The sequence below is a fragment of the Falco peregrinus genome, chromosome 1 (genome assembly GCF_023634155.1).
Source record: "Falco peregrinus isolate bFalPer1 chromosome 1, bFalPer1.pri, whole genome shotgun sequence".
NCBI lineage: Eukaryota > Metazoa > Chordata > Aves > Falconiformes > Falconidae > Falco > Falco peregrinus.
In genome coordinates this window covers 48,970,793-48,984,745 of record NC_073721.1, presented here as the reverse complement: position 1 = coordinate 48,984,745, position 13,953 = coordinate 48,970,793, and the positions used below count along the sequence as shown (strand labels likewise).

The 13,953-nt window shown below is 49.3% G+C and overlaps 1 protein-coding gene across 2 annotated transcripts in view; it reads right to left on the bottom strand.

Moving 5' to 3' along the window:
- Positions 1 to 13,953, bottom strand: part of VAV2 (vav guanine nucleotide exchange factor 2) — a 149,080-nt gene that overhangs the window by 22,867 nt on the left and 112,260 nt on the right. For both annotated transcript variants that reach the window (XM_055805299.1, XM_055805306.1), the window contains exons 5-8: positions 6,283 to 6,385; positions 3,826 to 3,924; positions 2,284 to 2,352; positions 1,557 to 1,657 (exon numbers count right to left, since the gene is read on the bottom strand). In XM_055805299.1, coding sequence (XP_055661274.1) covers positions 1,557 to 1,657; positions 2,284 to 2,352; positions 3,826 to 3,924; positions 6,283 to 6,385 — 372 coding nt within the window. The remainder of the gene's footprint in view (positions 1 to 1,556; positions 1,658 to 2,283; positions 2,353 to 3,825; positions 3,925 to 6,282; positions 6,386 to 13,953) is intronic.

The window sequence follows — 13,953 nt, the reverse complement described above, 5'->3', positions numbered from 1 at the left end:
CAAGAGCCCAGTTTTGAGGTCTTCTGGTCAGAACTCCTCGTGAGCAGCAGCTTCCCACGGCACTGAGGTCCCTGGGACCCCCAGGGGCTGAATGCAGCTTCAGATTTGCCACCGCCACCTCACAGCCATCCGTCTGGCTCCTTCCCTCACCTCTCAGGAAAGCTTTTAGGTCCTTCCAAAAGTTGCTTGCAAACTCCCTTGGGAACTGAGTCAGTTTGCTCACCCGCCTGCATGAAACCCATCAGCTACAAGCACTCTGCTGAGCTCCCACCAGTACATTAACAGAAGCAAACATTTATTTAAGGGCTGTCAGCCCAAAACCAAGCCTCATGCTCCCACCAGCGCATTAACAGAAGCAAACATCGCAAACATTTATTTAAAAGCTGTCAGCCCAAAAGCAAGCCTCGTGCTCCCGCACAGCCACGCGGATCTCCTGGGGGAGCAGTGTCACCTCCGAGATGCCTCCCGTGTCCCTTCCCTGCCCCCTGCGTGCACAGCTCTGCCCCGGGGACGGCACCAGCACACACAGAGCGGAGCCAGGAAATAGGAGATCCAAATCACCTAAGTGAGTTTTATGAGTATTTTTAAATTATTTGCATTCTTCTTTGGAAACTTTTTTCTTATTATTTAATCCAGACAACATTCCCTTTCTAAAAAGAGGTGCTGTGAATGATGGAATATCTGACCTTACGGTGTATTATTAATGCAGATGGTATTTCTGGAGTTATTGACTTCTGAATGGCATTTCTGTGTCTAGACACTGGTTTAATCACAGTGAAATAACACTCTGGCACGATTCCACAATGAATCAGGCCTTTGATTAGTATTAAGGATACTAAAGGCTTTTATTAACCTTATCTGTGTGTTCTGGGGTACTCCTGCCTGCAGCTGCCAAAACACAGAATCTATTATGCTTGCAAAAGCAACTTTTACATTTATTCACCATGCAATAGGTGCGGGACAAGAGCAGTGCCAAGTACACAATGTTTTTAGAGTGAGCAACCACTTTGATCTAACCCAAGCAAAGTCTCCCCTGCAAAGGAGTCATCCTACTACATCACAAGCCCTCAGAGCCCTGCTGCTGCTTGGAGCAGACTACACTAAACCCCTGAAGGCGACTGAGGTTTTATCCCACTCCAGCTCACCATAACTGTAGCATTCCCATCTTTACTCCCTCCGTTACAGCCCTGTAAATGCACCATACACTCAGCCTGCAGAACAGCCAGTCTGACGTGGGATGCTGCGACCAAGCAAAATTCAGGTGCAGACACGGACTTGCAGGAACAAGCACCCCCGGGCTGGTTTAGCCCGGTTGGGCAGAGAGGAGACAGCCCGAGCTCTGCCCCTGGGCGACTCGACATGGCTGGGGTTGGATTTGGCTGCTTAAGTGTCGGCACTGAGCGATGTTTCGGCTGCCTGAGAGCATTTAGCTGCAGAGGATGCAACACTGGTCTGCTGCGACAGGCATTTCTGTTCACAGCTCACAGCTGGGACCCTGCAAATATTAACCCGTATCTGTTCAAACCGGAGCTGCCCGACGACTGGGTTTCCTTTACCTCTCTTTGAATTCCAGAAACACTTTTGCCAGGCTGCTTCCTCCAGACATCATAGACACGTCGATGGCTCTCAGGAAATTGAAGTGCACTTTAATTAGGTCCTAAAAGGAAGAAATAATCAATACTTTAAACACATCCAAAGCAAGTGGGCAAACAGAGCCTAAAGAAATGTACATTTGCTACTTAATCAGGCAGTCATTTTCTCCTCTTTTTTTTTTTCTCCCTCTTTTTAGTTGTTTTTAAAATAAGTCATTCCTGCAGCCCTAAACGGCCAAGAGTGCAAAAGTGTAATTCTGCCAAGAGGTTATACAGTGATAAATGCCTCGGGACTTCCATGTGTATTAAAATCCCTTTTGCAGGTCTGGAGGGAGCAGAGGAGATGGGCAGGCTCCAACCCAGACCCCGTGCAAGCCAGCACAGAGGTCAATCCCTCCATCCTGGTGTGCCCAAACCATCTCTAAGCACAGCTAAAATACACAGCCCCAGCCCTGGAACATCCTCTGTATAAAACTGGTTTCTTACCTAGAGTTCATATAATCCCCAACTCTACAATTGAGTGTTAAAGAGTATCTCCTAAATGCATTCAAGCTCCGCGGCACATGAAGGGCCGAACATCTACAGGTGAATGCACAAATCTAACATGAAATCGGAAAGCCTTCTTCGCAGGAAGAGGGCTGAGCTGCTGTGAAAAGAACAAAGATTTAAGCCACAACGTCTATGTCGTTACCTCCAAATTGATAAAAATAGCTTCCATGTCTTGGGGAGTCAGTACCAGCCTCAGTGGGTTCATGTAGTTCTGCAAGAGATAAATGGAAAAGGGACTGAAATATGGGAGAGGAGCGAATGAGGATGGCTGTTTGCAAGGGAGGCATTCTTCCCTGCTTCACCAGCTGCACATTCCCGGGCAGGGAGAAGCCAGGTTTTAAGGAATTAAAGCCCTGGCAAAGGCAAACGAACAACAAGGCGCTCGTCAAGACGGGGCTGTGCCAGGGGCACGAGCAGAAGCCAGGAATCCCTGTGGGTGCATCTCCCCCCGAGCTCCCCTTGGTCCTCACGGTGTGGGAAGGGACAAGACCCCCGCCCACGTGTGACCCCCTCTCCTGCTCCATCCGGCAGGCGGATTTAAATGCACGCAGCTTCTTCACCTCGCCGCCGTCCTTGGCTGCAGTTGGGAAGCGCTCGGAAGCGCCTTTTCAGCTCTTCAATTATCTCACTTAGGATTTCGCCCTTGAAAAAGCACCGATGATGTGATTACATTGGAAATGCCTTTCTGAACAAATACATATTAATAGAAACATCTGCATCACTTGTAACTACAACTAACCCTGACACGATGCAGTGAAGACAAGACCCTCTACCATTAACACACCGGCAGAACCACTTTTTTAATGGATAGCAAAGCCATAATTTAACTCTTCCTCTAGACTGACAAGGGTTAGTTAGATAAAGGACTATGTAACTATTGGATACATATATCCAATGTATGTATATTGGGTATATCTGGGTATTTTCTTGGAAAATGAGAAATGTTATTCCATCATGCCTGGTTTCACTCACAGCTTTTTTGCGGGAACTTTCGGTAGACAGAAGCAAATAATTGCAAAAGGGGAGGAAACAAAAGCGTTAGGATGATTAGGGATGGCAGCTTGGTTTTCACTATTGTTCTTCATCCCTGATGTTTTCCTCAGAGCTCCAGGCTCCAGCCGTATCCACGACTCTGCCACCTTGCTGAGGTGTTTTTATTTTTATTTAAAAGAAAGGCACACCAATAATTTATCCAAACCAATTAAACCCCATGAATTTCAGCAGCAAAATGTTATTTTTAATCCAATTAGTTTCAATGACAAGTCAGCGTAGCTTCAGCACTTTTGAAAAACACCCAGAATAAAGAAATTATTCCCCGGCAATTGAAGCCATAAGATAACTGCAAACACAGTTCTTACTGGCCAGACCAGCCTGGCTGAGTGAAGAGTGGGAGTCTCTTACCCTGGGGTAGGGAAGACACAGCAGGATGGTTTTCAGCCTATTTCCAATAGGCAGTAATCAGAAAAAACACGCTGTTTGGCTCCTACAGTCACAGGCTGCACATTTGTGCTTGTCAGTATGGGTTTTCTGGATCCCCCTTCTCTCCAATTTTACATGTGAATGCATCGATCCTGCCTCATCACATCTGTCAGCTCTCGCAGCGAGAACTAATACAGCAAGATTAATGCAAGATCAAGTGACGATGTGGAAGGCGACAGTATAGAGAAGATGGCTCAGTTCTTACCTTTTCTATATCTTCAAGTGTTTTGTAGTATTTGGCCTCAGTTTCTTGGATTTCTAACAAACAGCAATTTCTTTTGTCATCTTCTGTCATTCCCATTTTCTAGAAAAAGGAAAAATAATGTGTGGCCAGATACTCTTAAGAGTGGTCCAGCAACCTGCGCATGCAGAGCAGAGCTCCAGGCAAACTCAGAACAAGCGCAAGTTCGAAAAGTCAGGAGAGTACTGTTACTGGATTATGTTAAAGGAAACCGTTTTTATCCCATAAAATGAGGAAGGAACCTTTGCTGTACTATTGAATGTGTTTCAACATGGCAAGTACTACACTTTTTGCATTTATTATAGCTGCATCACCTAATGACTATCAGCTAAAGAACAATAAATAAAGAGTTAAATGCTGGTTTTCCCCGATTTTTTTTTTTTTCTTCAGATGAAACTCACAACAGAGCCTAAGTGGGTCATGAATAATAGGTTAGACTTACGCAAATCCCTTGCTAGGGCTGCCAATTCTCATGATTTTAGGTCAAATCTGATAATACACACTTTTCTCAAAGCCCCAACTCCTAGCGCCACTTTTATTGCTCTTACATCTGTAAAGCAGAGCTGAAAACATGTGTCGGGAGGTGCTGCGCTTGTCAGTGCAGCCTCTGAAGTCGGGAGGTGATTCAGCAACGGGATTTTAATGATCATGCACAGGAATGGACCCCCTCTGTACATCCCCTTGCAACTCACAGCTCAGACCTACCAGCTGGATGGAAACCAATATTTTAATCGATGCATCTTACCTGCATATATCTAATCTGAAGCGTGCAGAAACACAAGAAACCAATTAGCATGACACACTTGCTATTGCAACAAACCTTAAAAAAAAATCCAACATTTAGATGGATATGTGGATGCTTATATTAAAAATAAACTCTTTTGCTCAGGGAAGGGGGGAAAAGGGAGTCAGAGACATCAACTCCATCACTGCTCAGTGGTGTCCAAGAAAACCTAAAACATTGTGGAGGGAACAGTGTAAACGTGCCAGTTCCGCTGGCCCTAATCCTGCACTACCCAGCTGCTGGACACCAAAACAGTGGGAGTTTCCCCCTGGTTTTGCCATTTATGCAAGAAATTCCTACCAAAACCTTCCCAAGGGGCAGTTCTTGGGCCAAATAGCTTCTGCAATTGATGGCAACATGGTAAAAACACTGGTGGCTGACTTCGGCATTGCTACTGTCAACAGCCTCAAGGACTTTGGCCGGATCAGTGGGAATATTTTGTGCCTGACTCCTTGATCCAGACCAGTTTTCGGTGTGCAGGGAGCTCCTCAGGCTGCAGACCAGGTGTGAAGGGATGAGATGCCTCACCCACCATCACCATGGTCTTCATGCCACTTGCAGCAAAGCCCGGCAGAGGTGAGATACGGGAGCGCAGGCACCGGTGCTGCACAGCTCGGCTCGCCTGCTGCGCTCCACAGGGTGCTGGCACAGCTGCACACCCCCCATTTAATTCATCAGTGCACTTGTCCATCGATCCTGCTTTGTTACAGGGAGGTATCTACAGTTTGCAGCTCGAGACAGTAATTAGAGGCTGAGCAAAGCCTGGGGGTGGCAGATATTGGAGGGCGGGAGAAAACTGGGAAGGTCACACTGCAGTGGAAAGGTCCCTTCCAGCTCTGCATCAGCAGAAGACAGGGCAGCCCACCTCCTCGGTGCTGGGGACACAGGTAGCGAGGGTGGCTGTGAGCACCTTTGGGGAGATGCAAGGGTCACCAGCACCTTCCTGGCTCATCCACGGAGCACGATATTTACACCAGAGCCCTTGGAGTTCATGCAAGTCCCTTCACGGGACTGTGCATGCCACACACTCAGGTTTCCCCATCGTCAAAAGGCTTTTAGAGGTGACTAATGGGGTTGGCTGCTTGTCCTTAAAGCCACATAGGTCCCTGCTGCTCCAGAAAGCTCCACTGTAAATATCTACCTGCTCCAAGACACCCAGGCGGGAGCAGTGGCACAAACAAGTGCTGGATCCTCCACGCACAGATCTGTCAGCGCTCATCCCGATCTAAAAATACCCGTGGCAGAGACTGCACATCTGGCTGATGGAGCAGGCAGAGCTGCCATGCTCCCCCTCCCCAGAAAGGGCTGAAGTGACACACACTGCCTTGGCTCAGCAGCTAATTGCTATTTTTAGCTTATCTTTTAGGGCTTATTAGCTCTCCCTTTCCCTTCCTCCTCCTGAACTCCTTCAGATGACAGGATGGGCTGGGAAACTCCTCAGAGAACCCCTCTGGGCCAGTGCCATCCCAGCTCGGCTTATTTTTACCACTCACGAGGCAGTCTGGTTTCAAGGAGCGATGCAAAGCGATTCGCTTCCCTGCAGCATCACCTATCACTGGTGAATACTTATTTAATTGAATCCTCTCCCTTCCCCTCCCCATCAGGGTGTAGCTTTAAAAATGCATATAAATTGTTACCATGGGCTGCTGAACTTCCACTCTGATGATATCTTCATAGATATCATCGCCTTCATCTTCACAGGGGACGCAGTCATAAATATCCTCGCCCAGATCATGTTCGCTGGAACGAGAAGGAGAGTGATGTAGCGTTTAGAAGAGGATACATTCACCGTCACTTGATCAAACCAACAACTGCTCTCGCACCAAGGAGGGAGGATAACCACAACAAGAAAATCCTCCTGGCCCACAGCACTGACACGTTCAGTCCATGGTCTCTGTTTTCCCTGGCTCGGTACCCACTGCACATCTCTTTCCGCTTGCTGGAGGCTGGGAAAGGCGCGATGCTGCTCGCCACGAGCGGGGATGGCAGCCAAGCAGCCGCTCCGAGCGCCGTGCCAAGCACGCCCATGGTGCCCAGTCCAGCACGGGCTGCCAGCTCGGCCCCTGCGGAGCTTTTGCTCAGTGCTAATCGGCCCGGCTGAGACGGACCCACCGGCAAAGCACCCAGTGGGACCACCTGAGCTGCTGCACATGCCCAGGTTCTGTTCTACCTGCCTCCGACGATGCCCACAGCCTCCTGTGCATCCCCTGCCTCTCCGCTTTAGGGCAAGGAACATCTCCTGTGTCAGTGGCTTTAACGACATTATACTTAGAGAATAAATTGTCACTGGCTGGAATTTGGTTTGTGTAAGGCACTGCACTCACTCTTTGTCTGTTTTTGCTTTTCTGTCACAAAAAGGCTTTCTTCATGCCAAAGAAACCATCCCCCTTCCCCCCAGGAGAAGCAGGTACAGCACTAAGCAGGTACCAAACGACCATCTGATGGCTCCATGCAGCACGAAGAAGCATCCCAGCCCTGCCTCGCTGAGGGGGAAGCGTGACGGGGTGGAGCCGACCCCTGGGCTGTGCCAGGACTCGCCACAGTGGCCAATCCAGCCCAGGCAGCCACCTCCAGCCACAGGCATCACATTCAGTTTTAAAAGCTCTGGATCCATCCTCCGGGTGATGCGCCGGCTCCCACAAAGCACAATCCCTGCCCTGATGGGCAACTGGGTGATGTTTAATCTAACATTTCCCAGAGGAGGTGGAGACAGACTCTCCTGATCACCATAAGGCAATCTCACCAGATGCTCACCAGCCCCAGTGCTGAGCAGAGCCCAATAACAATATTTACATCAGAGATAAATTAAGCAGGGAAAAACCTAACATTTTCGGAACTGGTCACATCACTTATGAGATGCCCCTGCAAGCACAGGCTTTAAAGGCATCACCGTTGTATTTAAAGGTGAGTATTTAATTGTCATCTGAGCCTTTAAAACCTCCCCCCCAGGGGCTCCTAAGTCTTAGAACACTTTTGAAAATTCAACCCTTCATAAATACCAATTAACAATAATAATTTTAGCACTTAGATCTACAGGTGCTGATTGCTAAAGGCTCCCACTGAAGTCAACCCCATGGGATCAGGACAGTGTGAAACGCTGGAATATCAAGCAGCGTTGGCATATTTTATGAGCTGTCTCTTTCAACATCGATATTAATTACATACAAATATATTTAGGTGTAAAACCGTGCTCAAACTGTAACACTCGACATCTCTGTGGTATATAGCATGGAACAGCAGAACACATCTGCTTGTAAAACTGGGCTTTATTTCTTTTCTAAATACAGCCCTTTCTATTTTTAAAACCAGATTTATTTAATAAAAGTTTGGGGATTTTAAATAAATACACTGGCATGATGTATCTGTCCCATTCTTCCAGAGTGATGCATTGCAGCTGCTGTAATAATGCCCACTAATAGCTGGTGATCCATCTTCCCCTTCCCAACCGTCGCCGCCACCGTTATTATCTGTACCAATATTTATATTCTCAGCTCCGCTCCTTATCCAAAGCGAGTAACTCCCAGTTCCTGATTAATCTTCCCTTCCCGCCTGCACCTCTCGGATTGCTGGCTGTCTCTCCATACATCATTTCCCTGGCTCGAGGGTCGTTAGGAAACGTATGGTTGGGTTAATGTCACGAGCATGAGCCTGGCTGGGTGTGACGTGATCACGGCGAGTGCTGCGGTGACGTTGCTGCTGGAGCTGAGCCCTCTTTGTGTGACGGCTGCTCATCACCAGCCGCGACAGCACTCAGCAACTCTTCTGGGCTACGTGCAGGAGCAGAAGGCAGCATCTTGAGGTGTTCCTGGGAAGCCCCGCATCCTCAGCATCACCTGGACCTCCTCTCCTGCACACAAGCACACCCAGGCACCATGTCCAAGCCTCAGACCCCAGCACTGCCTGCCCCCAGGCTGTGGCTGCTGGGTCCCCAGCCTGCACAAGCCCTCCTTTTCTCCCCTCCCCCAGGCAGCCACAAGCTCTGGACCACAGCTGGGCACACACCAGGACATCACTATGAGAAACCCAGGTGGCAGCGTGGGATGCTGAAGGGGTTTTACTAAATCACAGGCTGCCTGGACCGAGCCTGGAGAAGGATGGGTGCCCCATGGACCTGGCCCAGCCTGACCCTACCTGGAGCTCCTCTGGGCCACCAGGAAAGGGGCAGGAATGCCCTCTGAGGGGCAACACAGCAGATGTGCCCACAGAGCTCCCAGACGCCATATGACAGGAACACTGCACCCATCACGTGGGGCCACATCCTGCAGCACCTCGCCATTCTCATTGCTCTAATAAACAGGCTGAGCCCCTGCTGCTCGTCAACACTGCTAGAAGCCCATCCGATCTCTGATTTCTGGCCTCGGGCAAAAAACAGAATCATAGAATCATTTAGGTTGGAAAAGACCTTTGAGATCATCATCTCCAACCATTAATGCAGGACTGCCAAGCCCACCACTAAGCCATGTCACACAGGAACAGCTCCCTTGTCCTGGGGCCAGCTAGAAAGACACCTCCATTCCAGAGCTTCGGTGAGAGGCACTGGAGATGCTCAAACCCAACAGCCGTGGCGGTATTAAAACAACGATACCTTTGTCTAACAGACCCTTATTTATTCAAACACATTCCTAGGACATCTCTGAGAAACACTAGAGGCTGCCAGTTTTATGGAGAGCAGTAAAACGTGCGGATCAGCCTCTCCTGGAGCAGAGCACGAGCAGCCAAGCTTTGCCAGTGCGTGTACAGCTGTTGACTCCGCTGCTTTGCACATATTGATTTTCATCACTCTCCACAATTTGTCTGTCAGAGTTGAAAACACACACTCTCCCCATCATTAACAAAGAGAACAGGCACTGGGATTTTTTTTTTAGCCACTGGCAACCTAAGAACACGCTAAATTTTAAATGCCGTAATGGGAGGGGAAGCAGGGCAGGTATTTTCCATGTTTAGCACGGTCCCCTGCTGTGGGAGGCAATCAATTCAGCAGCCCAAGCATGTCATGCGTACACTGAACAACTTGAGCAAGGAAGGCCAGATCCTCACCTCATTCTTCACAGAGAAAGGCAATTTACTCCTTCAACAAAAGCAGCAGAGTCTGCGAGTTACCCATGGGTATCAGAGCCTATGATCTACTGCCTGGATTAGGAGATTCATTGACAGCTCTGGGTTCAGGAAAGGGGATTTTATCCACCCTTCAGAGTTAACACCAGCATGTGCAATTACTGTTATTAGGATGGATGTAACCAGCTAGGGGCTGGCAGCATCTTACCTAGCCAGGAAAGCTCATTCAAAGCAAAAAGAATAAAGCTTTTCATACCTAAGGCAATTTCAGGCAAAACCCAAAAACTGGGCTGAGCTCTTCCTCCCTGGCGGTGCCCATGCTGTACAAACGCCCTCCCAAGCAGGCAACAGCCATGCCAAGGGGCAACGGAGGGACCGATGCCAGGTGGCTGCCTCGGAGTAAGGGACAAAGAGGGATGTGGAAAGAGCAAGCTGGGGAAGGGCAGGGTCCCTCCGTGACCCCCGGGCACCTCCAGGTGCCATCTCCCCAGACAGCATGCCAAAGTTGAGTTAGTTTGAGGAAGAACCTCATTGCCCTGGGTGAAGGCACTGGTCCCACTGTTCCCACCACTGGGAACCAGGCCTCCAGAGCTCAGCACTGGGCCAAAACAGAGGGCACGGTCTGCATTTGGGCTTTGTGAGAAAATGAGCCTCTGGACTGGGCTGCCCACACCCAAGGGATGGGCACAGACGGTCCATGATGCCCCAATAAATAACCAGCAGCAGGTCTGCTATGCTAAAGGAATGCTGTACATCATGTGTGCAATGACACCTTGGATAAAGAGGGTAAGTGGGGAAGCTCTGAGGGTCTTGAGAGCTACTGAAGGACCTCTTCATCCCTAAAAGCTGCTCTGGGAAGCTCATGAGTTTGTACCAGACTCAAGAATTCAAGGATGAGCCCAAGCAAGGCCCTCAGGGCAAACCCACCACACCAAAAAAACCCCATCCAAACCACAGCACTGCTTTCGATCTGCTGATGAAAGAGCCAGAACTACCAGGAAGAGCAACAGAAAGAGGAGGAGGAGAGAAGTAGCTATAAAAGAAGACAACCAAAAGACAAACCCAAATGTCCAACCCTGTGGCTCAGGTTAAGAGCCAGAAGCCCTCAGAGCCTGCACTTGGGTCTGGGCTGGAAATGCATTTGCAGGGTCTCCCAGACAGCTGCCCAGCAGCTTCGAGGCTCCAGTTTGTCCCAGTAATCCTCCACTTTCTTATTCTTACTCTGCACTTTGAGCTATAAATAGACGGTTCATCCAACCAACCCCCTCATTCACCGTCTCCGTCAGCTGAGGACAAGCAGAGCCCTATATTTGCAGCACATCTGGCAGGCTTAGGTTTCAGGGTGAAGGAGTGCAAGATGTGCAGTCATTGGACTCGAGATCTTGCAGGGTTTTAAATAGCCAGATTGTACTTGGACGGAGACATGCGTCTGGAAATAGAAAAAGAAGCATTTTGCCATCTCTCCTACTCAGGTCTTAGGTTCCCCATTCAAAGTGGAACGTTCTAATCCCAAGAATGAGCTTCACACAGTTATAGCAACTAACACGATCCTAGAAATGGCACAAGCAGGACATATAAAAGTCTTTACTGGTAACAAAGAAAAGACACGTTTACAAGTGCTATGGCTTGAGTGCCTTGTACCATGGAGCCATTTATTTCACTGGCTGGAGTGCGTGGGTTTTCCAACACAGCAAAAATAATGAGAAAAGTGGCAGCTAACTTATCATCTCACCTTGGCTCTTCTATTCATTACCTTTTTTAACGCACTTGAGAAATTCTGCTGATCACATCACTATTTTGGAAGATACGAGGAGGCAATGTTGGTGACAGCAGTGAAAGAAGTAGGAGAAACTTCAACAAGCAGCTCTTGGAAACAGGTTGTTGGCAAAGTCCGTGCCCAAAGGAGTTGCATCGCTTGAGAAATTGAGGCCAGAAAGAAGATCTTCTGCAACTACCCTTCCCTACGATGAAAGGTTTGGGAATACACCACTATCCCCAACACTTTCCTTGAGGATAAATCCCCAGTGAGCTGTGGCTCAAAACAAGATCAGGGGACACCGACCTGTGGGGCAAAGCCCCCCCCAGGGGCACACACCAGCTCCAGTGCAGGGTTTGGTGGGGCACTGCTTTGCTTAAAGCACTTTCTCTGTCCATTTTGCAACACTACAACCTCTCCCCTCAATGCAATTCGCTTTTAAAGGAGGGAAAAAAGGTAAAAGTTATGCAAATTAGATGTTTTATGTCAAACCATTCACGGCACTTCTGCCTGACTGAATTCTTCAAATAGCTACCAAACCACCCAAAAGCCACTCTACATGTAATCCACCCGAGCCTGCCAGGCTTCATGCCAGTGCAGAGGGACAGAGCTGTGAAGTGGAGAAGGTTCATAATAAAGAAGGTTCTGGTGCTGCAAAGAGGACCAGGATTAACTGCTCTCATAAATTTAATGAGACAAAATAACCGGAGAGCACTTAAGTGGCAGCAAAGAAAATTCAGGTTAGACGTTAAGTATGACTTCTGAAGTACCAGAATGATCTGGGGCAGCTGAAACAGCCATCAAGAGAGATGGAAAAGCAGTTGTCAGGGAAGATGCTCAGCAGTAAGGCAGATAACTACCCACTGCCTTCAGTGCCCAGCAGCCGTAGCCATGTGGGAAACAGCAGCTCACATCCCTGCAAACCTGCGGGAACATCCTCAGGACAAAAGTCGCTTTGATTTTTGGGGGGCAGGCTCCAGCAAACGCACCCACGTGTTGCCATTGCAAAGCTCCACTCCTTTCCTGGGCAAACACCCCCAGCACCGGCTGCTGCTCTAGGGTCTGGCATTAGGGCCCGCCGAAATAAATCAGGCGGCAGAAGACAAGCATCCCTTTACTGCCGCTCCCAGTATCGATCAGGCACCACTCGCAAACTGGCCGGCCCTCGCCATCTGCCCGGGCTCTCTGCAGGCTGCCATCTGGCCAACGGCAAAGCAAACCAAGGGGCTGCCGGGCTGAGGACAGGGAATCTATGAACTTCCTAGTTCCCCTGATACCCTTTTAGTTTCCCCTCCCCCTTCCATAGCCAATTGTTCTTTTGTTGGTTTTTTTTTTCAGGTTTTTTTTTTTTTTTGGTTTGTGGGGGGGGGGGGGGGGGGGTTTTGTTTTTGGTTTTGTTTTTTAATCAAAATAGCTGTTTCCAGGCAATTATCTGCCTTGATCTGCTGCATGGCTGACCCAGGCTGGGGAGCTGCATGCTCGGCATAGTCTCTGCGATACCCCAAAGGTGAAAGCACAATGGGTTCATCAAGGCATGAACGGCTTTTATACACACCAGCACCCCGCGGCCACCTCGTGCTTGCACGCAGACAGCTTGTTTCTGCAGTGCATGTAAACGGCCCTTGTGGCACTGCTATCGATCCACCCAGCCCTGGCGCTGGCTTCTGTCCCCAGCTGTCACCGCTCCTCCACGCTGGGAGCGACCTCGCTGCTCACTGGGATGAAGGTCCTTGGTCTTTAGAGCATCGTGGGAACAACAGGGACAAAACTGGTTCCTTTTCCTTCCCAAATCGGCACCTCTGTCACAAACATGTTTAGATTTTAAATGCTTTGCAGAACAGGAATTTGCCCAAAATCTCAAATGGGGGACACCAAACCGCTCCGAGTACTTAAGGCTGAAAGGCAGCACGTTGATACTCTCAAAACAAGCCCCACTTCTACCAGCCCCCGAAATGTCTTGTCAGAACCAGCTCAATATTTATCCTGAGCTTTATATCCCGGTATCCCCACAGCACAATGCCCAGGCAGAGCTCCCCTGGGGAGACTCTTCTCTCCCGGGGGGTGGCTCAGTGGTGCTGAGCCCCCTGGGATTCTCCCTCCTCACCTGCACCCCAGCCCCACATGTCCAGCGGGAACAGCAGGCAGGACCCTTGCAGCAGCATGTTTCACAGTGGTTTTACGAACAGGACTGTGCATGCCTCCAAAATGATCCAACTAATCACTCCGATAGGTGTGATGGAGCAAGTTAACGTGGAAAAAACATGCAGAGGTGGCGGGGTGTCCCTTGCAGAAGGCAAGATTGCGGCGCCTGGTTGGGTGTGCAGTGGTGGTTCCTTCCACGCCTTGGGTCACTTCACTGCTTGCTATGAAAACCACTTCCTTGCCTCCAACAAAGCATTTCAGATGCACTCGGATCTTCCCAAGGCTGCTGGATCATCAGCAATATTCAATGCAAAGATGCTGGATGGACTGAATCATTCCCAGCTCATGAATGACG